The following is a 23,383-nucleotide window of genomic DNA, read 5'->3' on the forward strand; positions in this document are numbered from 1 at the left end:
TTCCATGGCATGAAGGACAACACTAAGGAAAACCATGAGCAGGGACGAGTCAGTTCAAAACGTGACTTAGAAGGATCAGACTCTGAACAGGAAGAAATCTGAGGATTACCATACCAAATTTACTTTGTATATATTTTCCTTTTTAAGGATGCACAAGAGTAATGTATAATGAAAAAAAGTACACATAAATAAGTTTAATAGGACATTTAATGAACATTAAAGAAATGCTGTGATAAGAAAGCATTGTATCAGTTTCACTGGCAACACTTTTCCTTCTCAGTAGTATAATTCTGCAATCAATGACATCTTAGGTCTAGTGAAATACAAGTATTTATTGCTCTTACCTTCAACTTTTCTAATTATACCACCGAATACAAGTGGTGTAAGAAAGAATTTCACTAATTTTTCATGTTTTCTTTGAAAATCACAAACAAATAAAAAGTCAGCAGGGATAGGCATTTTGAAAGTTCAATTTGATTTTCACTTTCATAACTATGTCCATAGTATTGTTCTATCCAAGATTTAGAGATTTTTTAAAAAATTAATTTTCTGAATTTAATATTCCAAATGAATGACTTTCCAAGAACCCCACATGAATTTCACACATTATGAATGTTTCAGGTGGCTCTGTGTCTCCAGTGGAAGTAGGAAGGCAGGCTTAATGGAAGTGTGATAGAATTAACCTCTCTGAGCTTAGCCAAAGATCTGGTGAGCATCAAAGAAACAATGATTAAGTGTTACTTACTAAACATTTATATATAAATCAAAAACTTATATATACATATATATATGTATGTATATATATGTGATGGTGTTAATTATTACTAACTTAAAAGAATCAAATCTACCACAGATTTCAAAAACAAAAATTTATTCATAAAATATATTTTAAAAGTTTGACCAAAAGCAAGGCTACAAAACCCCCACAATCTTGTACATCTTTACATCACTTACCACAGTCAACAAACAAAAGTCTCATTAATTCAACTCCCGTTTTTAGGTAAAGAAGAGGTCTCTGTAGATCATGGTATATCATTCTATGAGTTGTACTGCTAAAAACATTAACCCCAATCTAGTCTGACCATGCTACTGTGGTATTTTTATAAAGTAATATTTTGTACTGAAACTCAGTCACTGAAATCTCTCAAAGTGTGAAGGTTAATTCACAGCAGTTTCCCCAAGGTAAACCATTTTAAAACAAATTAAGTGATCCCTGCCACAACTGTGTAAATGTTGAAATGCAACACAAGCATTTATTGTTAAGATACGGAAATTTGGGGATGCAGAACAAACTTAAATGTCTTTAAATACAGACAAGTATCAACTTCCCATCAGAAGTGGAGGGGAGGAACGGAGCTGGCTCTGGAGATAGTGGTGCTCCCGGGTGCGGCAGCGAGCCCGACCTGCCAGGTGGCTGGAACGCACTGGGCGCTGCACGCCCAAACAGAGGCTAGCCTGGAGGTCTGCGTCTGGGCCTTTTCCATCAGTCAAACCCAGCTCTGTTCAAAGAGGGTCAGGGGATCTGGAACACATTCTAAATTCTGTGAGTGTTCTGCTGGGCAGTTTCAAAGTCCAAAGTCTTCACATCAGATTTTATGGAGTTTTGTAATAATCAGTACTCTTACCATTTGATCAAATGAACTACAAATGCAGAGGCCTCTCTTATCTGGACTCCAGTCCAGACTGGAGATGGGCTGGGTAGACAACGTAACATTCTGCAGAAGGCTGACGGAACCCGCAACTCCCATCTCCACTCCCTCGGAGTCTTTCTTGGACCGCTGAACAGGGTATTCGCTGAAAACAAGAACCAAGAGGTAAAAAGAGACAGAGCACATGCATAGGCAAAAGCTGTAAGTGACACTGGCAGCACCCCATCTAAATGCTTCCAGAAGAATGACAGGTGCTGGTTTCTGCCCCAGGGCTCCGTCACACAGACCCAGCCATAGGAGCCTTTTGTGTCCCGCTCCTATGGGGAGACACTGCCGGGAGGTTATTTAGATCGTGCTTCAAAAAAGAAAAAGCCATTCTGAAACACGTGATTTCCTTTCAGCTGGAAATATAAATTTGTAAGAAGAGATGAAGGTGAATAAACACTATTTGGTCTAGATTCAAGAGAAGGGGAAAGAATCCCCCCCAGGCACAGAGACATGTTCCTGGTGAAATACTGCTAGTGGAGTACTACTCCTGGTTAGAAGGCCTTTGAAAACCTGTTAGGTATCAACTATGATACTACCTACATTTTATAAATGCTCATAAAGGCCAAAAGTTTCAGATAAAAAGCAACGAAGAGGCAGAGCTGAAACAGAAGTGATAGGCAGATAACCTACTATTCTTTCCTCCTCTCAGAGCCTACAACTCCTTTTGATTAAAAGAAAACAGTCAGATGGATAAACAGCCTACAGATTTTTTTCATGTCTCTTGGTAAAGGCTACAATAATTTAGTATTTAAAAAATAGCAAAGATTTTTAAGCCCTCCATACTATTAAAGTTTTGATGTTTTATGTGTTTCAGATATGCAAAAAATGCAACATGTTGGAGTCCCTTCATTCACAAAACAATTCCTGAATAACTAGATGAGTTTCCTTAGAAATTCCTGGCTAGTGCTCAAGAAATATTTATAACTTAATTGCATTACCAAGACAGACTAGCAAATGGAAATGAAGCTAAATATCATTTTACTTAAACCAGTTCTCCTTTGCGGGTGTATTACCTGACACAAAGCTCCAAACCCAAAAATTTGAAGATCAGACTAGGTATCTGTTAGGTTAAAGTTAATTTTGAGATAAACCACAAATTTCTAACTGCATACAGACCCAACTTCACTGATACTAATTTAATCCACAACAGTAAAAAAATTCTAGCTGCAAAAGTGTTCTCACATGACGTGGGAAACAATCCGTGTGCAGATTACAAAGAAAACTGGGACTCAGTGGTTCCAGCAAGTAGCAGAAAGACTCCGGCCACCAGGTGCTGACAGAACAGCGCCGTGCTGCTGCATGGCTGGGATCTGCAGCCTCTCCCAGAGTGGGGCTGGGGCGGGAAGGCACAAGGAAGCGCAGTGGACGAAGGTGCTAGCAGAGAAGTTACCCAATGAACCATCTACCAATCAGCCTCCCAGGTCTGTTAACACTTTTCCTCTGCTTTTTATTCACAGGAACTATATAATTTGATCTAGAGCACTCACTCCCAGTTTGAGGTCAGCTATATCCCTAAACACTTTTGTAGCACTACTTTGCAGAACCCCCTTCTAGCTTCTAAAAGGAACTAATAAACAGAAAAATATTTTGTAAATGTGAAAGTCTCAGAAGTATCAAAGATACTTTGATAGTGTTTTTCTTTTATTTCTTTGTTTTAAACTGTATTTCTGAAATATCTTTCACTTATGGCTTGTTTTTTTTTTCTTGGTTAATGTTTACAGAGATAACCATTTACACACTTTTTATCAGGCCTTTTAAACGAGCAGCCAGTCTAGTACCTGCCACCTTCCGGCCCTAGGCTTCCAAGTGCAGGCACAGTGAGCTCCTCCGGCACTCACTGGGCAGAGGAATGCAGAAAGCAAGCTCACGGACAAGGCTTTTGCTGGACACCAATCAGGGTCCTCGGGTTCTGCTTTGGTTTGGTCACAAGGATATTATCTGAACTTGGGCTAGCGAATCATTAGAATCTAAAACTAACAATTCCAACCCTTTCCTTATTTCCAAGAGGTATGATCTAACGACCTGATTATATTTCACAAAAGCCTTGGTGAAAAGTTTTCCTATAAAAAAAAAAACTAGCAAAAAACCATGATTTCAAATCTATAAAAAAAACTGTTTCTGACCTACTATAATATATGGAAGACAACTAAATAACATGTCATATGTCAAAAGAAGGTTAAAATCTAAGTCTAAAATAAGTAGATTTATAAAAAATGCTCAGAAAATACTTATGTAATACTATAAAATTTAAAGTCATATCAAAATGAACTAAGTCAAAGGAAGAAAAAAGACCCCAAAAAGTTCAATGTAATCCTACTTTATGTCCACAAGTAACTTTAAAAAAAAAAAAAAAAACGCCAGTCACACTGGCAGACTTACTACTTCCAGAGGTGAAGGCCGCCGGCGCCTCCAGCTGTCAGAAACAGCTCCCTGTTCTGCGGCAGGTGTCGGACCTGCCACACGGTGGACTTGTGAGCCTGAAGGGGAGAGGCACACACCCGTCTGTGGTTTGTATGGGAAAGACTGCTGGGGGGGGGGGGGGGGGGGCGTTGTCTGTGAATAAAGGAATTTTACTTCTATAATTTTGACAACTGTTATAAAAGTAAATTATTTTCTGGTACTTCTCTTCATAATGCCTACAGAGATTTATAGGAACCCATCAGAAATTAGGAAAGGCATCATTTTTCTTTAGTGCTTCATGAAACAAAGTTCTAATGGATTAAAAAATAAGATGTTATTATATTAAAAGTCTAAGTTTATGTTACCATATACATTATGCAAATAGATTTTATACATTTATATCTCTAGCTCACTCTGAAGAAGAAAAAACCCCTCAAAATACAAAAACACATACTTCTTGCTAAAGAAAAAATAGAATAAATTTTTCAAAAATAAATGTTAGTCCTGGCCAGTGTGGCTCAGAGGGCTGGGCGTCGCCCTGCAAACCCAAAGCTCGCAGGTTTGACTCTGGCCGGGCCTGCCTGGGGCTGCGGTTTTCTCTCATCCACGTGCCTCTCACACACTGATGTTTCTCTCTCCCAGTCTTTCTCCCTCTCTTCCCCTTTCTCAAATAAATAAAATCGTTTAAAAAATAAATAGGCTGTATTTTTGAGTGAAGTTCTGGGTTCACAGCAGAACCGAATGGAGAGCACAGAGAGTTCCCCCACACAGAGTGAACTGGAACTGAAAGCTCCCAGAGCTGTATCTTCAGTCTGCACTACTGGGCTTGTCAGGCCTCCACTGTAGGGGCCATGAGGACTTCCAGACTGTGTTTACGGTCATAATAAGCCAAGGCCTTATCAGTCATATTAAACTAAAAGATAAAAATGGCAACTGGATAAAAGTTAACAGTGTGTCAGCACATTAACAGCCAGTAAATCAACCCTAATAGTGCTCTATCCACTGTGCGGGGGAGGGGTGAAAGACTTCCGCTCTGTAGAAGCAGACCAGCTAACTCATCTAAGCCACACCTAGGACACTTCGTATTTTAGTGAGTGGTTAGTCTTGACCTTTGATTTTAATAGTCTTTTAAGAGAATTACCATTAGCAGATAAAAACATGTCTCAAAATATACACTTTAATGTGGGACTCCACAAGTGGTTGGGTTCAAGGTCTTAAAACTTAATTTGTTTTGTGCCTTAAACTTCTCTTTTTTTTCTGAAAGTTGATAAAAACACAAAAGGCAAGAGGGGATATGGCCTCTTAAAATACAACAGCCATTTATTTGTCAGACTTAGCAATTAACTAAATGAAAAATTTTTTTTTAATTTTTATTATGTATTGATTTTAGAGAGAGAGGAAGGGGGAAAGAGGGAAAGAGAGAGAAACATCAATTTGCTGTTCCTCTTATCTATGCATTCATTGGTTGATTCCTGTATGTGCCCTGACCAGGGATCAAACCCGCAACCTTGGCATATCAGGACAACACTGTAATAACTGAGCTACACCCCATCAGGGCCTGTAAAAAATTTTTTTGATGACAACACTATAATTTACAGATAAGAAACATGTTTCAAATGTATATTAAATAATCTAGTAAAGTGTTTTATGTTGATAAATACTTAACATATTCTGAAACAACAAAGGCAAAACAGTATTACAATGTATAGTTACCCTTTTAAGAATTTAGGTCATCAGGCAGTGAATGTAATTTACATGCAGTAATAATTATTATAATAATAATATAAGACAAAATAGGAACATTTGAGAAGTACCACTGAATCCATGGTAGAGTAAGAAAAGAAGTGAATTTTTATTTCCTGAACAATGTATATATTTTAATCTTATGGAAACTACAAATCTATAATTGATCTTTATTTTTATACTAGAGGAAGCTCAGTCACATTTCTAAGTCATCTCTTGCAAATGACAGGATGTTTCAGCATGAATTTTATGCAATCCCCTTACTCCTGATATCATCTTATTTTCTTAACAAGTATTTTCCCTTTGCCCTGCTTTCTTCATCCACTTTTCTCATGTTGTAATACCATGTCTTCTTGAAACTACATCAGATACTATTTGAAACTAGGCAAAATATGTATGTGTGTGAGCATGAACATCTACCATGTATCAATCACAGTAATTAACACTTTAAATAATTTTATTTAATGTAGCCAACTGGAATATTACATAATATGTGTTGATACATTTTGAAAAGTATAAATAGTATACTAAAGTATATATCCAAAAGTACATAATTAGGTATTAACACTAATATTATATATTCATTAGGAAACACGATGCTAGGTTTTATCGATCAAATTCCTATCATCAGCTAGTTTTCCTAAGATTGCTTCTTAACTATAAAATAAGATTCCTAGCTAACTGAGGCCTTTATTACAATTAAGAAGTCTAAAACTGATAAACTTTGGGGAAAGTACTCTTTGCACAGAAAAACTTGTCAAGATCCCACAAGAACATAATAAAAATAGCTCCCTTAACATAAAGATCTGGAAGGCGCCTTGGTGACTAAGTCTATTTATTAGTCTAAAGCAAGCTACGAACACTCCTCTCCATAGACAGACATTTCCCTCAGGCTTACCTTTTCTGAAACAGAGGCAAAGCCTTTGGTTGGATGCTGTGTTCTCATGTCAAAAACATGAAACTTTCCTTCCAGAGAAGTAGCTACTAACTTGTTCATGCTTATATCTTTTCTGTCAAACTCCAAGCTACATACCTGAAAATAGAGAATATTTACTATTGATGGTCTCATGATTATTATTCAGGAGGTTCAAACGAAGTAAAACAACTTTAAAATCATTAGCTCGTGTGAAAGCATTTAAACAATCATTTTGTGTTTTGCATAAATATATCAAATACTTTTACACCATAGAAAAATTTTTCTTGCTTCATAAGAGCAAAACCATCTTGAGTTCCCCAATTATTATATTTACACAGTTAAGTCAAGGCTGGCTCTAGAAAACAGGAGGGAACCACATTCTTCACAAGAGTCATACAACTCAGGAACCAAAACTGTGACTTCCCCAGTACTGGGGAAGCTATGACTATTTTCAGGCTTTCTAATACAGCAGAAAAGGGCCCCCTACTCGCTTATTTTGATATCACAACGCACGGCCCGCAGGTGTCCACAGTCAGGCTGCAGGACCTGCCACTCACCTGGCACTGCTCTGTCACCTCGGGGTGGTTCGCTTTCCGAGAGAGGGTCTGTGATTTTCATCAGACTCTCAAAGGGCTCCACAGCCCCCAAAGGTTAAGACCACTGGTATAGAGGGTTTGTACTAAGACGAGTTACTAGAGTCATTTTCCTTTTATAGCAGTTCAGAGGGGGATGAAAACACGCTCAGAGGAACTAATAAGAATCCAAATGCACACTACCCCATTCTTAATGTTTGTCTCCCACCGCAAGGACATGCTCCTGAGATCAAACAGTTTGATGTCCCCGTTGTCATAGCCAGCACAGACAACCCGCTCCTCCTGATTGTAAGCATTGCCTGCAAATCAAGACACGACATTTCAGATCTTTATAAATGCTAATCTGAAGACTGCTATAATAATTTTATGAAGCTGTGCATATAATTTATAATGAATTAGATTTTTAAAAATCACGTTGGGTAGAACCTCATGTTACAAATCCTGAAAGAACATCAGAATTATTAATTTGGTATCTGATATATTTTTTAAGGTTTCTTTTTTTTAATTATTTTTAGAGAGAGGGGAAGGGAAGGAAAAGAGAAGGAGAGAAACATCAATGTGTGGTTGCCTCTTGTGAGCCCCCAAATCGGGACCTGGACTGAAACCTGGCATGTGCCCTGACTGGAAATCAAACCAGGAACCCTTTGGTTGGTAGGCCCGTGCTCAATCCACTGAGCTACGCCAGCCAGGGCTGATAAATTGTTTTTTAAAGCTCATTCTAAACAGAAGGGATGTGTGAAAATGTTCATTGGATTCTAAGTTGAAAGCAAATGTTCTCTCCATACTATATCTGCAGAGACAAAATGGCCAACTACAGTCCAAAAGCACAGGGTTTGGTAGATAAATCCAGCTGTACTTCTATTGCTTTGTTTGGTAGTAACTATATATGAAAGCAAGTAGAAACTACTTTAAAACTTATTTATTTTGCAAAAGTTTGCTCTGATGTTGCTTCGCTTTTGTAAGGAAACCAGAAATAAGTTGTAGCACTCTGTGATATATTTTTAGTTATATGACCACACCTGTAAATTTACAATCTGCAGTTAAATTCATCCTGCTTGGTTCCAGGGAATTCTTTTGTAGTACCTTTTGCCAAGGAAATGCTAAGCAAGAGGGAGACCCTGGTAAAGGTGCTGGGCTATCTGGGCAGCTTAGCCCAATGCCTTTGTTGTCTACGCCCTCCACCACCTTCTTTTTCACAAACTCTAGCCCCGCATTTCCACTGTGGGCTCCACCTAGATGACACAACAGCATCTTAAACTGAGGATGTCCAAAACTGACCTCACCATCTTCCTTCATAAGGCACCATATCCTTTGTGGGACTTCTTCAATTAATGATACCCTTCGCCCCACAATCAGCCTCCAAATCTAGTCACCTTGGACACAGTCCTTTCCCTTGTTCATCTCCAAAAAATTTCCAAATTCTATTTATTTTGCCATAATACTATGTTTTGAATCAATCCCCTCTGCCTCATTCTCATTGCTTCTAATTTATGTCTTTCCTGGAATAATGTAAAACTTCAGAACTCATATTCCCTCTGCCACTCACCTCTGTTCCACTACACAACACCAGGTTAATTTTCCTAAAGCTGTGACCATATCTCATCCTTGAAAAATCCTCCAAACATTGACAACTACCTCCACACCACCCAAACACCTCTGGCCGTGGCTCTGAGCCATCGTTACAGCCATTCCTCAACTACAGTGTTAACTTCTACATACTTTCTTGGAGATTTCTCAAGCTATTCTTTATACTTGAAATTTCCTTCCAATTTCAGGGATTCAAATCCTATATGCCCTTGGTCTCAGGTCAGAATGTCCACTCTCCCAGTCATCTCTCCCTCAGGGTTCCTTCTGCATTGGCCCATGCCTCTTGTGACCTTTCATCATCCCTACCTTGTGATACAGTTAATGTAGATATCACATGCTCTTTAATAAGTGATAAGCATCTTGAAGCTAGATAATGTATCTGTTCCACCCTTATATGCCCAATTTTGCACCTACTTGGCATCCATAAAATACTGTCCAATCAGTGGATTTTCTTTTTAAATTCAATGTCCTATATTTAAAATTGTACTTATGTCCCTTAGATCAATGATGAAAGGCTTTAATGAGCCCTTTTAATTATTATATCAATTTTAGATGATTCTAAATACTAATAGTGAAATTCTCCCCAAGTGTGTATGTCTTAAGTTTATATATTGTTGCTCATAATATACACACACAATGTAATTCCCATACAATAATTTAATTTTTAAATTGGAAGTCTAAAACTTTCCTCTAATTGAGTAACAGTCCAATTTAAAAATAACATAAAAAGTCAAACACAAAAAGTTCACACATATTGTTAAATCCCAATTTTAATGTCTGTTATCTCCACAGGGTTATATTAAGAAAAAGGAGAAAGAAAATAAAGGCTTAAAACTAAGTATGGTCCTGGCTGGTGTGGCTCAGTGGATTGAGCCCCAGCTTGCGAACTAAAAGGTTGCTGGTTCAATTCCTAGTCAGAGCACATGCCAGGACTATAGGCCAGGTCCCCAAGTTGAGGGCGTGTGAGAGGCAACCAATCAATGTATCTCTCACACAATGATGCTTCTTGCCATCTCTTTCTCCTTCCCTTCCCCCTCTCTAAAAATAATAAGAACATTTATTAAAAAATTAATATGACCCATCTCTCTTACTAACAAAAACTATTTTAATTTTGATGCTCAGCAAGAAATACAAGGTAAACATTAATTAGTCCTACAAAATCAACATTCATCTTAAATATATTAAGAGGAACACTGTTATCAAATTTATAAGAAATAAATGTGCAATGGTATAAGCATTTCCTAGAAAATAAACATACTTCATGCAGAGTATCATTAACGTAAGATCTGTTAGCTTCCCATTTCCCCTTGGAGCTCTGCTTAGCTCCATTACTGGCATTTGGTTCTAATTGAGTATTACCTGGTTAAACACAAGTACATAGTAACAGCAAATTATTTGTGAGCACTTCATCTAAGCACAATTCTAAGCACCTTACATGTATTAACTCATTGAACCCTCATAACGCTATTAAGTAAATTCCACTATAACTCCCATCCAGCAACCAAGAAAGAGAGGAGCTTAAGAACCTGCCCCAGGGCTCGGAGCCAGGAAGCAGCACAGTGGGGACTCAAACCCAGGCTGCAGAGGCTGACATTAACGACCATGTCTACTTGACCCAATGAGCTGCCAGAATAATCCACAAAACAGACTCTAAAGAGACTACCAGGACTTCCTTGAAGCACTGTGCTTTTAACCACTTGATACTTCAAATCCGAGAGTCCTTCAATAATTTACCAAATGCCACGGTCCAACAGTCTCTCTTGTTCTCTCCTTGTACAGGTTCCATATTAGCAACAGGGTCATCTTTTTGCCTTGGGTCCCACACCTTCACAGTTCCTGTCACAAACAAAAGGGAGCTGGCAAAATGCAACAGTGAATAACGACATTTCTTTTCTGCATTCCCTTCCTATGGCTTCCTGTGCACATGGCGACGTTATAGATGTTGTAACATCTGGAAAACATTCATGTTTTTCTGACTTCTCATTGGGTAAGCTGCACTTAATATACAGAGATATAACTCATATGTCACTGTCTGACTTGTATTTCCAAACAGATAAACAGAAAAGCCAATACCTGTTTCTAGGTTATCAACAAAGTATGATTGACAAGGCAAATATAAACATTATGTAATTCAAATCATGCTTTATTTCCTTTGCTTAAGCTTAAAGCTAATGTATTACTGATTTAGAATAAAATGCCATTTTAATTATTTCCTTAATGCCCACATAATCACTGATATTATTTTTATACAGATGAATAAACTAATTTTTACATCTGTGATCTCTTATATTGGCTTTTAGAATACTATTTCATATATAATTAAGTTTAATTTCCTTGGGGCAATAGAGAACAGGGAAACATTAAATAAAATTAACAAATAATTCTTCTCAATTTAATTTCAACTTCCTCATTTTAATGCAAATTACAGGACTACTAACTAAATGGTGTCACTGTCTATGAGAAATACAAATCCATGTAACAAAATGGCTAAAAGCCAAGTACCCAAGAGAGGATAGGAAAAGGGTTAAAAAAATCCTTAAAAGGGATAATAAACACAGAAAAGGGGGTGCTATTACACTAGATTTATCTCCAAGAATAAAATAGAATTGGTCATTGAAAAGGTTGATTGAAGGAGAAAAAATTTCCTGCAAATGTGACCAGAGGTTTATATTACTCTATAGGGCACTTACAAATAGATAAAATCCATATTAAGTTTGCAATAGTTAAATGAACAAAGAACACAGACAATTCACAAAGCAAAATAAACTAGCAAACAAATAGAGAAAGAACCCAAGGTGGAATGAAATACCATTTTTATCTGTAAAATTAGGGGGAAAAGGAAATCACTGCTGGTAGGATAGGCGGGAAATCTACCCCACCTGTGATAGATGGTAAGGTCAAAAGATACTTTGGGAAGTGTGACAATAAATTTTAAAAACCATAAGATACATTTATCCCCAAAGAATTATATACATGATCATATTTACTCCTTCATTATTTTTAAGTCACTCTCCCAAAACAATAAACAAAAAACTTAAGGTAAACTGAATGCTTATTAACAGAGGCATGGTTAAAAACGTTGTGACTCATCCGCAGGATGGAATGTGACACAGCTGTTAAAATGAAAATTATGGGAACCATATGCACACAGCAACATTATGTATGATAAAACATTAAATGGAAAAAGTAACATACAAAATCACACCCACGCCGATAGCTACAGATCACCGCATAAGACAAACCTAACAGTGATGCTAGGGTGGCAGACTGAATGTTATTTTTCTTGCTACATTCCATGATGTTTTTAGGACTGGAAAGAATATTTGATTTCTGAAACACAGCCATCCTTGAGCAACTATCAGAAAATTCCATGTCACTTTTCTCTGAAGGCCTGTCCGTTTCCCAGAGGGGGAAAGCAGAGCCGGCTCACTCGGAGCTTTCTCCAGCGCTCACCGGAGGGATCGCAGAACCGCAGTGCTCAACCAGCTGTCAAGGTGACAGTTTTCACAAGTACTGATCCTGCTCTTTTTAAAAAAAGAAAATGAGAAGCTGCCACCCACATTATATTGTCAGCTGCCTCGAACACCTATAAAGAAATTTTAAATCTTTCAAGGTTCATGGGAAACTATGGTTAGTACTGTAGTTGAACTGGCTCAAAAGTAAAATAGGAAATGCCATGCCTCTAGGTCAAAATACTCGAGAATGACACAGTTTAGGGATATGCAGTCACACTTGCCTATTAAAAAAAGTAGGTTGTTAGATTTAGTCAGTCAAGGCTACTGAGGATTTCCACAAAGAGAGTATGTACTGTTGTACAGAGATCTGTCATTTAAAAAAATTAAAATACACTGACTTACCATCTCGGCTGCCAGTCACGATTTCAGGTGCTCCTTCCCCAATTCCTAGTCCACCTACACCATCGATAGTATTTATAATTTCCTTGTGGCCCTTTACTGAGTATACCGGGTTCTCTGGAGCTTCCAAATTCCTACACAACAGAGGACAGTTTCTTACTCACACCCCATGTCCTAGACAGTCAGCCCACTACTGAAATGCAAGAATGCATACCATCTTTAGATTTTTGTTTAAAAATAAGGGTTTTGCTATGAATCTGTACCACTATTCCCAATTACTTCTCTCCACTTTAGCACCTTTTGAGCCCTCAATGAGAACAGTCATTTATTCAACTTAGAATTCAAACTCACGAGTCTACTTGACTTAGGGTTCTTCAAAGGTGGTCTACCTAGGACCTCTGGACACGAATTACCAAGTCTGCTCATTAATAAATGCAGATTCGCAGGCTTCTCCCCAAACATAATTAATACGGATTTCTGGGGTAGAGTTCCAAACCTGCTGGCTCTTTGAGACTGAAGTCTGGTAATTACTTCTTTAAATATAGAGTAAATTCAAAGTATTCGGAATACTGTAGCTTCACCTTCTCAGGTTTGTTATGTGAGTACAGTATACTTTGTACTCATTCTCCCTTTAAAGTGTATTATTACATTTTCTCATTGAATTCCATACAGATTTTCATCTAGTTTTACATTTTTCAGTTATCATCATGCCGGTCACAAGTATTTCAGTCAAACTGGCTGCAGTCTGTCTAGGTTACTGAAGAGAAAGGAACGCAGGCAAGTACCAATTACAATACTATGTGTGCTGGAGTCCACAGCAGATGGCTGGGTGATGACTGGCTCAAGCAGGTTATGTTAATATATCCCCTACCTTGCTTATCCCCTTTTGCTTTTCTCTTTGAGCTTCTATCCACATTTTTCTTTAACAAGTCAGCTTTCAATAGCTTACACTTAAAAAAAGAGTGTAGCTCTTCAGGGTATAATCCCAATTTATTAATGAGCCATGATTAGTAAAATCTCATTTAGCAGATTTGAAATAGCTCAGTTTCGCTTAGAAATGATGTTTACCTTTGTAGAATTACTGTAAAAGATTCAACAAGATACTAAACAGGATTAAGGTTCTACTTAAAAAACTATTTTACTGCCCTGACCAGCATGGTTCAGTTGGTTGGACACTGTTTCACAAAGCAAAAGGTCGCTGGTTCAATTCCGGGTTAGGGCACATGCCTGGGTTGTGGGTTCAGTCCCTGGTCAGGGCACTTACAACAGGCAACCTATCTTCTCTCTCACATCGATGTTTCTCTCCTGCTCTTTCTTCCTCCTTTCCCTCATCTCTAAAGATAAATAAACTCTTTTTTTAACTGTTTTATGATTCTTATAGATTTTAAAAAACTATTTTAAGGTAAAATTATAAGACTTTTCAATGAAAATAAGTCAGTAATACTGGTGCTATATATATATTTACTTTTAAAAATAACATTCAGATTGGTCTCTCTCCCAATTTCTTTCAAAATATATGGCTCTATGTGTAAGACCTAATACATTGTAATAAATGCTAACTTAATTATTAAGCAGTGAAAACAAGGGTGAGTTAAAATAGCTTCATTATGTTTTATTTTAGCAGTCTAAGACAAATAAATAGGTCAATGTAATTTAATTACAAAGTAACAGATTCTGAGAAATCAAGAAAAGTTACATTAGAAACATTAAGCATGAAAGACAGTTTCTCTCTAGAACATTACTGCATACTTCAGAAGATTAAGAGATATTCCTGAAAACTAATTACAGAGAAATTTGAATTCACTCAACTTCAATTTAAATATGAGGAAATAACTCTTGGTAAAACATGAAGATTAAAAGCAGCTGGCACAATTGCGATTTTGCTCATTCAAAACAGGCTTATCTCGATTCGCTCAGCAGATGTGTTCCGAGTAAGCTGTGCTCAGATGTTAGCCAATGCATTAAAAATTTTTTTAAAGTACTGAGGGTTCTACATTAAAAAATTAAAAACTTGATGTATCATTCTGTAATGCCAAAATATCGCTGAAATGCAAACAATACCTAATTTTCCCCCACGTTCTACATGTTCATTTTTATATATTGTATCCCTCAAAGTGGTGGGGGACCGACCTTATTTACAAATACAAGGTATTAAATGCACACACTAAACAACATATGTAGAAATAAAAATTGGCAACATTATTTGAAATACCTAAAGAAAAATCAGAATTCTTTTAGAGGAAGAATAACATGACTGTCAAAGAAACTGCTTGTCTCATATCTTAATACTAATTAAGTAATCTTACCATATATGAAGGTTTCCAGCAAAATCTCCAGTAGCTAAATATCTCTGCTGTAAAGATGTTGCACCAAATGTTCCACATTTAATTGGTTTGGCCTTTTCAATCTTCATAAAAGGGAGGAAGAGAGGATACATTATTTATGTAAGCAGCTACGTACTTATAATCCATGATATTTACACCTTTATTATGGGATTTAAATAAGGCACATAATATAAAGAGCAATTAAAATGTTTCTGATAAAAATTGTCATGCTTTTCCTTTAGTTATTCTTCTACAGTTTAACAGTATATAGCTGTCTAAAAAATGAGTTTTAATTTTGTCTTTCCTCTCATCTCGCTAATAAGACATTCAAACACTAACAACTCAACCATATCTACTGGTTTGCAAATATGAAAATTTTCAGCATTTAATGTGGCATTCCTTTTTAGGATCCTCTGTAGAAATGAGAATGTAATGAAGATACCGTACTTTCCAGATGGCTACAGGAACAAAAATGTTTATGAGTCTCTTACAGTTTTCCCTGCAGAACCCACTAAACTGAGAATGTTTATGACCTATTCTCTGTGGGACCCTTGCAATGCATAGAGATTTGCATACCTGTGTGTACCAAAAGCACTGCTATTGGTATGGGTTAGCCAATCTTTTTAGGTTCCTTTCATGCAAGTCTACTGCTCCAAGTACTGTCTACAATCACATTAATAAAATAACCATACACCAATGCATGTGGCTTATGGAAGTCACATGAAGAAGACTATATCACTGAAAGGGTCCTTGGAAATTATCTAATATAATACCCCCATCATAGATAAAGATATGCAAGCCTAGAGCTTTACAGATTCACCCAACTGAGGCATTCAACATTTAATGAGTTCCTACTATATACAAGTCAATGACCTGGGCAGAAGATACACTGGCAAGAGAGATGAGTAAGACTGGTCACGCCCTCAAGGAGTTTACAACCCAAATACATTGGGGGATATGCTCCCAGACCCCCGGCAGATGCCTAAAACACAAGATAGTACTGAATACTACATACCTTATGTTTTTTCCTGCACTAACCTACAATACAGTTTAATTTACAAATTAGGAACAGTAAGAGATTAACAATAACTAATATTAAAATAGAACAATTATAAGAATGTACTTATTACAAGTTCCGTGAATGGTTTTGGGCTGCTAGTAAGTAAAATAAGGATAACCTGAATACAAGCACTGGGATACTGAGATCCTGGGACGGTCAACCTGATACCAAAGCGGCTACCAAGTGACTAGCAAGCAGGGAGCTTCTCCAGTGTGGACACCAGGGTGGGACTGAATAGGATGGCGGGAGATTTCATCACGCTGCTCAGAATGGCGTGCAATTTTAAACCTATGAATTGCTTATTTCTGGAATTTTCCATTCCATATTCTCGGACTGTGGTTAACGGAAACTGTGGAAATGAAACTGTGGATAAGAGGGGATACTGTATCAGTGCCTATCTAACTCCTCCCACCTATACACATGCAATATGCTACTCTCACCTACTCCCATACCTCTGTGGGCCTTTCATTCACCTTTTACTTCCTGATGTTTCTAATTTCTCCAAAGTCCCTGCTGACCCCACTTCACCTGCCAGGTCACTGACATCCCGCCTGGAGTCTGCTTTTCCTCTGGCTCAGCCCATGGAAACTCTGGACAATCAGGAACTGGCTGCGGCCAGGATTTGATGGCTGTCCCACACCACTCTCTAGCCTTATAACATCACCTTCTGTTTACTGTCAGCCTCGATAGGGCAAAACTATTCCTCTTCTTTGGTCTCTACAATCTTTACAATTTTTTATCCTAAACATTTACATAAGTAACACATCTCTCTCTAAAAACTGAAACAAAACTAAAGTCTAAAAGGCAAAAAGTGAGTCTCCCTTTGACACTCCCCTGAAGTCATCCCCATCCTTCTAAACCTTCTCTTATACATTTGCAAACGCACCTAGGTTTGTTTTCATATAAAGAGGATCAGCATCTATTGTCCTTTGATTGATTTTCCCCCACGAACATGTCCGGGCAAACAGAGCTCTCCAGGTGCCAGGGCATCTCCCCTCGGAGCCCTTCAGGCCCCATGTCAATCTTCACCCCTCCCACCGAGGCTGGCTTGTTTCATATAACTTAAAAAATACTTTCCCTACCACTCTCAATGTTTGGCTGGACATTTCCATATAGAATACACACAGCAACTTTCAAAGAAAAAGAAAAGAAAATTCACTTCACACAAACTACAACTAAAGTTTTCTTTCATGATTCAAAAGATATGGTTATATGGCACAAAGCTTTGGAAGCTCTCAGCTTATTAAGCTTTTTCATGGTTTGGGATCTATACATATTAGCAATTACTATGTAGCCAGGTCTGAAGTAAAGCATTCACAACCTCCTTGGAATTGACCGGTAAACAAAATTAGTCATCCACAAAAACATGGTTGGAAAAGACAAGGAGAAGCACAGAACCACAGAAGGTTCATTGTATCAGACTGGTATTTCAGTTATTTTTCCAATTTTATGAAGCAAAGAAATCTTACAATGGGGCAATAACGGAGAATCAAAAATTCTTGTCCATTTAAAAAAGCGGACAGTTTTCAAATCACTTAGGTCCTCCCCGCCTTCCCTCAAATGAAAGTACCTGAAATAACACTCTATTACTACTGAGAAGCACATTAGCACTGATGGGACACAGTTTCCATGGTTCAGCTAATTCAAAGTTCCAGCTCAGGCCACTGATGAGAGGGCTACCCGTGCCCTCCTCCCCTGGGTTTCACAAGGGCCTTGGTCTGCCCCAGCTCTAGGTCATGGGGACAGCTCCCACAGCCTGAGGCAGAGGGTGCAGACAGCCCTCTCCGTAAAAAGCCAGGTGGGCCCTAATGGGCAAGAACATGGCTCCAGGGACTCAGAGGATTAGGAGCCACGGGGAGCTCTATCACATACTGAGATCTCAACTCTGGAAATTCTCTTTACCAGCTAAAGCATTCAGCTTCCCATAATCCCAGTGCTACTGCCTAGAGGCTCTGATGGGGTTTCCAGTCTTCTTTCCAGGCCATGGGAGAGAAACGCTGAACCTCCACTTCTCAGGGCCTCCAGTGAGTACACAGTTCTTCTAGGATTTCAGCGCTGGTAGTAAGAACACAAAGTTTGCTTCCCATGTCATTCCTGGACCTTTCACCTGCGGACCCTTTGGAATAGAGAATCTCAAACCATGCTCCTGGAATGTACTAACTTTCTTGCACCAAGATAAGTTTTTATCTCTTTTTAAAAAAAACATGGAAAGCTTCATGAATTTCCATGTCATCCTTGCTCAGGGGCCATGTTAATCCTCTCTGTATTGTTCCAATATTACTATGTGTGCTGCTGACACAAGCACAGCTAATAACATAATATTTTTAAGGCTGTTTTTTTCCTTCAGAAATTAAACTTAGATAGTACTAGCAAATGAACACCAACAAGAAAACCTGGAACCAAGGATAAGAAATCTCCTGTGATGTAAAGATCACATATTTATAATACGGTCAGATTTTCCTACTAGAAAAACCCTTCCCTGAGCAGAGATGGAACTGACTATTTCAGTATTTCATGATATTTCACAAATGGCAGCACAATGTCCAGATGTTCCGGCACCTGAACACGTAGGAGAATTCCCACCTTACAAGAAACTGAACTGAGAACTATGTATGCTATGCATGCCTACCACATGACAGGCCAGTGTACCGGTTTCACTTTGTCACTTCGTGGATTCCAAAAGTGGATGTTTACTGCAAATATGATGGAATGAAATAAAATGTATCTACACTTAGAGGCACAGACTCAGAGGGTTGCCACCTAACCTGTGGCATACAACATAGACAAAACCCTTTTGAAACTGGGCCTTCAGCTCTCCAGCGTCCCCCCTTCCCTGGCTCCTTGTTTTGTGGACCCACCCAAGCCATTTCTACCTCAGGGCACTTTCTTTCACTCTCCCCCACTGCCTGGGCTGCTCTTTCCTTGGATCGAGTCTTCCTTCACCCAATTCGATTTCATTCAAATGTCACCTTCTCTAAGAGGCCTTCCCTGCCCCTCCGACTGATGAAAAATACTTAAGATTTGTGTTGCTAGAAAACCTGGCGAGGGGGCTCACTTGGTTAAGCATCGTCCCTTACACCAAAACATGCGGGTTCGACCTCCGGTAGGGGTGGGTTTGATCCCCAGTAGGGGCATGTATGGGAGGCAACCAATTGATGTTTCTCTCTCTCTTTCCTTCCCTTCCTCTCTCTCTAAAATCAATAAACACATTCTCCAGTAAGAACTTAAAAAAAATGAAGCTCTACTTTGTGAAACTGATACACAATGATGACTAGTATATATTAACAGCTGCTATATGAGAGTGAAAATGACCGTCCATCATGGTCGTATTTGACCCAGATGTTTGTTCTCTTTGCTACACTAAGTTAACATGATTAAAAAGAAGCCCCTGATGGGTGACGCTAGTGGGAGCTATTTTTGTTCCGTCTGTGAGTGAGTCTAATACAGCTTGTCAGTATTTCCTCCTCCACATCCTGGCACTGCTTAATTACCATTAAAAGGTTTAGTCAACCAAATGCTAACAAGCAGTGAATTCAGTGCCACAGGAACTAAAAAAGCAGTACTGTATTAGCTTATTACTAAATTTTAAAGTATAAATATCCCTAACTACAGTTCCATTTTTCAGGGCTATTCCTCGTCCTTTGTGCCAATTAGGGAAAAAAGGTGCCTTTGACAGGCCGGTGAGGTCTTACACGGGAAGGCCTGAAGAAGAGATGGATTTCAGCTCTCACTGGCCAGACACCCTCGGGTGACGCAACAAAGCGCTCACTGCACGGGGAGGCCTGCCCACATTCCCATGCTACCTTTAGTAACTAAAACGGAAGGCACCAACAAAGATCTGTATTCTTCTTTCCTTTTTATCTTGGATGCGCAGGCTTTGGAATACATGACTTGAGGAGGCCCCCCAATGATAGAATCAGGTATGCTTCCTAATATTTTAATAAAATCATTCATCTAGCCCCATTGTGGTCAACCCTGCTACTCATTGGAATCACCTGGTGGAAGCTGAAAAACTACTGATTTTCAGATTTCAGTCTAGTCTAGATGTAAGAGTGCCCATGCACCAGAACTTCTAGAGGTGGGACCAAGGCACGAAGATTCTAAAACGCACACATGCACAAAATCAACACTAACAACACACATTCAGGTGGTCATGACGCATGGTAAGAGTTGAGGATCGTTAAGCTTGTACTTAGTCTATGTGCTTTTCCATTGCATCATCATAGCCAATTCCAATGTAAATTCTTACATGTTTTTGCATTTGGTTTATCCACTCTTTAAACAGCAGGCTCATTAGAAGAAAGAACACATCTTCCAAATACCTTTGGTCCTCAACAGAAAGTTTATGGTAGGAAAAAGAAGACCCAAAAGATACAGGTGAAATATAAAAAGTGGTTACTCCTAGAGTTGAGATCATGGGTGATATTTTTCCTATCTATATTTCTAAAATATTTTACAATTACATTACTTTTGCTAAAAACCAAAATTATCTCAAAAACTTGTTAGACTCCTCCAGAATCTCTATGAGACGAAGAGCACTACTTCACTTTATGGAACAGGTGCAACATGCAGTCTTATAAAAAAGTAGTCACAGGTCTGTAGATGCTCCCTGGTTGAGCTTTGGTTGGTACTTGTTCCTAATACTTCACCTTTAAATTTCTTTCTGCTATCGTTTCCCATTTGTTTAAATTCCTGCCCCCAATCAAATGATCAATAAATTGATATTTAAATTACCCAAGGTATACAATGTAAAGTATGACTAACCATTAAGTTGTACACCTGAAGCTAATACAAACTGAAAGAAAAACTGAAAGAAAAAAATTACGCGTTATAGGTACACATTTACTCATTCTTTTAACAAGTAATTGATTGAGTTTCTGTTCCTAACATACCATATAAATAAATGCACTGCCCTCACTCTCCAGGAGCTTACAATCTAATTAGAGTAATGAGACACATTTCAGGCACAGATACAAAGCACCACAGGAGCGCAATGTAAGAAAAGTTACTTTGTGTGGGGATCAGGAAGGGAATTCATACCAGTGGGTAGCCAACCAGAACTGGATTTATCTTCTGGAGGGTGGGGCCCTTGTGGTACAGGCTTCCCACACCAGGTGAGTGTTCTAGGAACCCATCTGTATCAGTGTGTCAGCTGGTCGTGTGAGAGGGTGCGTTCAGCTTCAGCTAATTCTTTTTTTGAAGACTCAAAGTGTTTGCCATTTCATGATAGGTGATTTACCAGTGCACCTGCCCACACCATGCTGATTATTCAGCAGTTTTTGAGGAAAAAAACAAACAAACTAGCATCATCCCTCCCACAGTGTTCCACCCTCCCTATTCACCGGATCTCACCCCCAGTGACTTTTTCTGTTTCTCCAGATGAAAAAAGACCTCAAAGGGAAACATTTTGCCAAGGTAGAAGAGCAGAAGCATCAAAAAGCATCAAAATTGAAGAGTTCAAAAACTGTTTTGAGCAGTGGAAAAACATCTCAATAGCTGTGTTGCATCAAATGGGACAGTACTTTGAAGGTGACCGAAGTTTAAACATGCAAACAATAAACACACAATTTTTTAATAAATAAATTCCGGGGGTTTTTTTGGTCCCCACTTGTATTATCAAATAATCTGACTGGACCTTAGAATTGCAACAGGTGACTGAGGGATTAAGTGATGAACAATTTAAGGAAAGACAGAAAAGAACAAGCCATTTTTACTCTGAGGCCCAGACTACAAAAGACGGTTAAACCGAAAAAGAAAACTGGCACTCACAGAAGTGTAAAGTGGGATGGGGCCCAACTTACCTTTCAATCTAAGTTTTTCTATCTTATATTCATCCTTTACCTACCAGTTGAACCTCCAATTCCTCCAAACAGATTCTCTCCATCACTTTTGAGCCCTGCAGCTGTCAACCTTCCCTGCAGTCTACTTTGACCCTATCATACACCTGAGTATCATCTTTATTTTTTCAGGCAACCCAGATCAAGGCATTTTTAAAACTTTAAATAGGTATAAAAATGTTAGTTAACAACATTATTAAATTCTTTCACTAGTGACCTTTACAAAACTTGTAAACCTGATCATGCCACACGCTGCTTAAAGCCCTTCAATGATGTCTTGTTTTTCTTAGAAAAAAAAAAAGGCATGCATTTTAAATGACTTATAGATCTTGCAACGTTTGGGCCTTGCTTACAACTGCCGTTTCTTAAGAAGGTAATCTTTCCTCCACCGCTGAGCTTTCTAGGCCATTTCCTCTGGAAACCTCCTCCTCTACTCCTCATTTGGCCAGGATAGTTTCTTCCCATCCCCAGTCTGTTTTTACTCTAAGAGAACCCTGCTTTTATGTTTGAGGATTTACCCCGGTTTATATTCATGTACCGTTGGTTTGATTATTTAACTGATTCTCTCTCCCACTAGAAAGCTCCATGAGATCGGGGACTGTCATCAGAAGCCTGGGAATACCAGGTAATCAACTGACGTGTTGAAAGAATAAATGGTAGGTGGCCTCCTCCAATTACACTGTAGAATACCGGTGCCCGCTTTGGCTTTGCTTGTACGAAAACGCCTTTTACTAACAGGGTCCTATTAACAGACTTTCCACAAACTGCGCACCGCCGCGAAGAATCTAGAATTTACCGCGGGGGTGGCTGGAGGAAAGGGCCGGGAGGGTGCGGGTGAACTAGCCCGCTGAGAATTCAGGACTCGACCGAAAGTATTCTGCAGCGGAAGTATTCCTCAATCTGCGATCAACTTGGCTACTCCCGCGCAGCTCGAGTTATACTTTTGAGGGATACTGTACGAAGGTTTCGGCAAAAGGGAATGCAAACTCCCAGAATCCATTCATCCCCCAACGGCACTCCCAGATTCCGGAACAGTCTCAACCTAGCACCCACCTCCCGAAGCAGCTTTAGGTCCCCGTGCTGGATCTCGTACAGCTGAATGACGCCGGTGCCCCGTGCGAAGTTGCCCATGGTCACAAATTTGGCGCTGCAGGGCACCCACTTACAGTCAAACACTGTGTAGTTGAGGCCCTTCTGGATATGGGCAATGATCTGAGGCTTTTCGAAGGCCGACATGGTCCACCCGATTTCTCCTTCGCCAACTGGTACTTCCCAACCCTGATAAAACCCTAACCTAGAAACCACACTCCAAACATTAATGACAATTTGTCCTTCCCGCTTGCCGTATCCGCCCCCTGGCGCCCTGGCAAAT

General features: G+C 38.9%; 1 protein-coding gene and 1 non-coding gene across 2 annotated transcripts; both read right to left on the minus strand.

Annotated features, from left to right (window-relative positions):
- Nucleotides 1–536: 536 nt before the first annotated feature.
- Nucleotides 537–23,366, minus strand: WDR92 (WD repeat domain 92). The gene is made up of 8 exons (XM_028517273.2): nt 23,065–23,366; nt 15,097–15,197; nt 12,794–12,924; nt 10,671–10,772; nt 7,533–7,648; nt 6,739–6,873; nt 4,077–4,174; nt 537–1,794 (listed from the first exon to the last, which is right to left on the minus strand). The coding sequence occupies exons 1-8, from the start codon at nt 23,245–23,247 to the stop codon at nt 1,587–1,589; spliced, it is 1,074 nt and encodes a 357-aa protein (XP_028373074.1). The 5' UTR covers nt 23,248–23,366; the 3' UTR covers nt 537–1,586.
- On the minus strand, nt 18,373–18,479 carry LOC114501081. The gene has a single exon (XR_003684855.1). It is a non-coding gene; the product is annotated as a U6 spliceosomal RNA (small nuclear RNA).
- Nucleotides 23,367–23,383: the final 17 nt, after the last annotated feature.

The sequence above is a fragment of the Phyllostomus discolor genome, chromosome 6, assembly GCF_004126475.2.
Source record: "Phyllostomus discolor isolate MPI-MPIP mPhyDis1 chromosome 6, mPhyDis1.pri.v3, whole genome shotgun sequence".
NCBI classification, from domain to species: Eukaryota; Metazoa; Chordata; class Mammalia; order Chiroptera; family Phyllostomidae; genus Phyllostomus; species Phyllostomus discolor.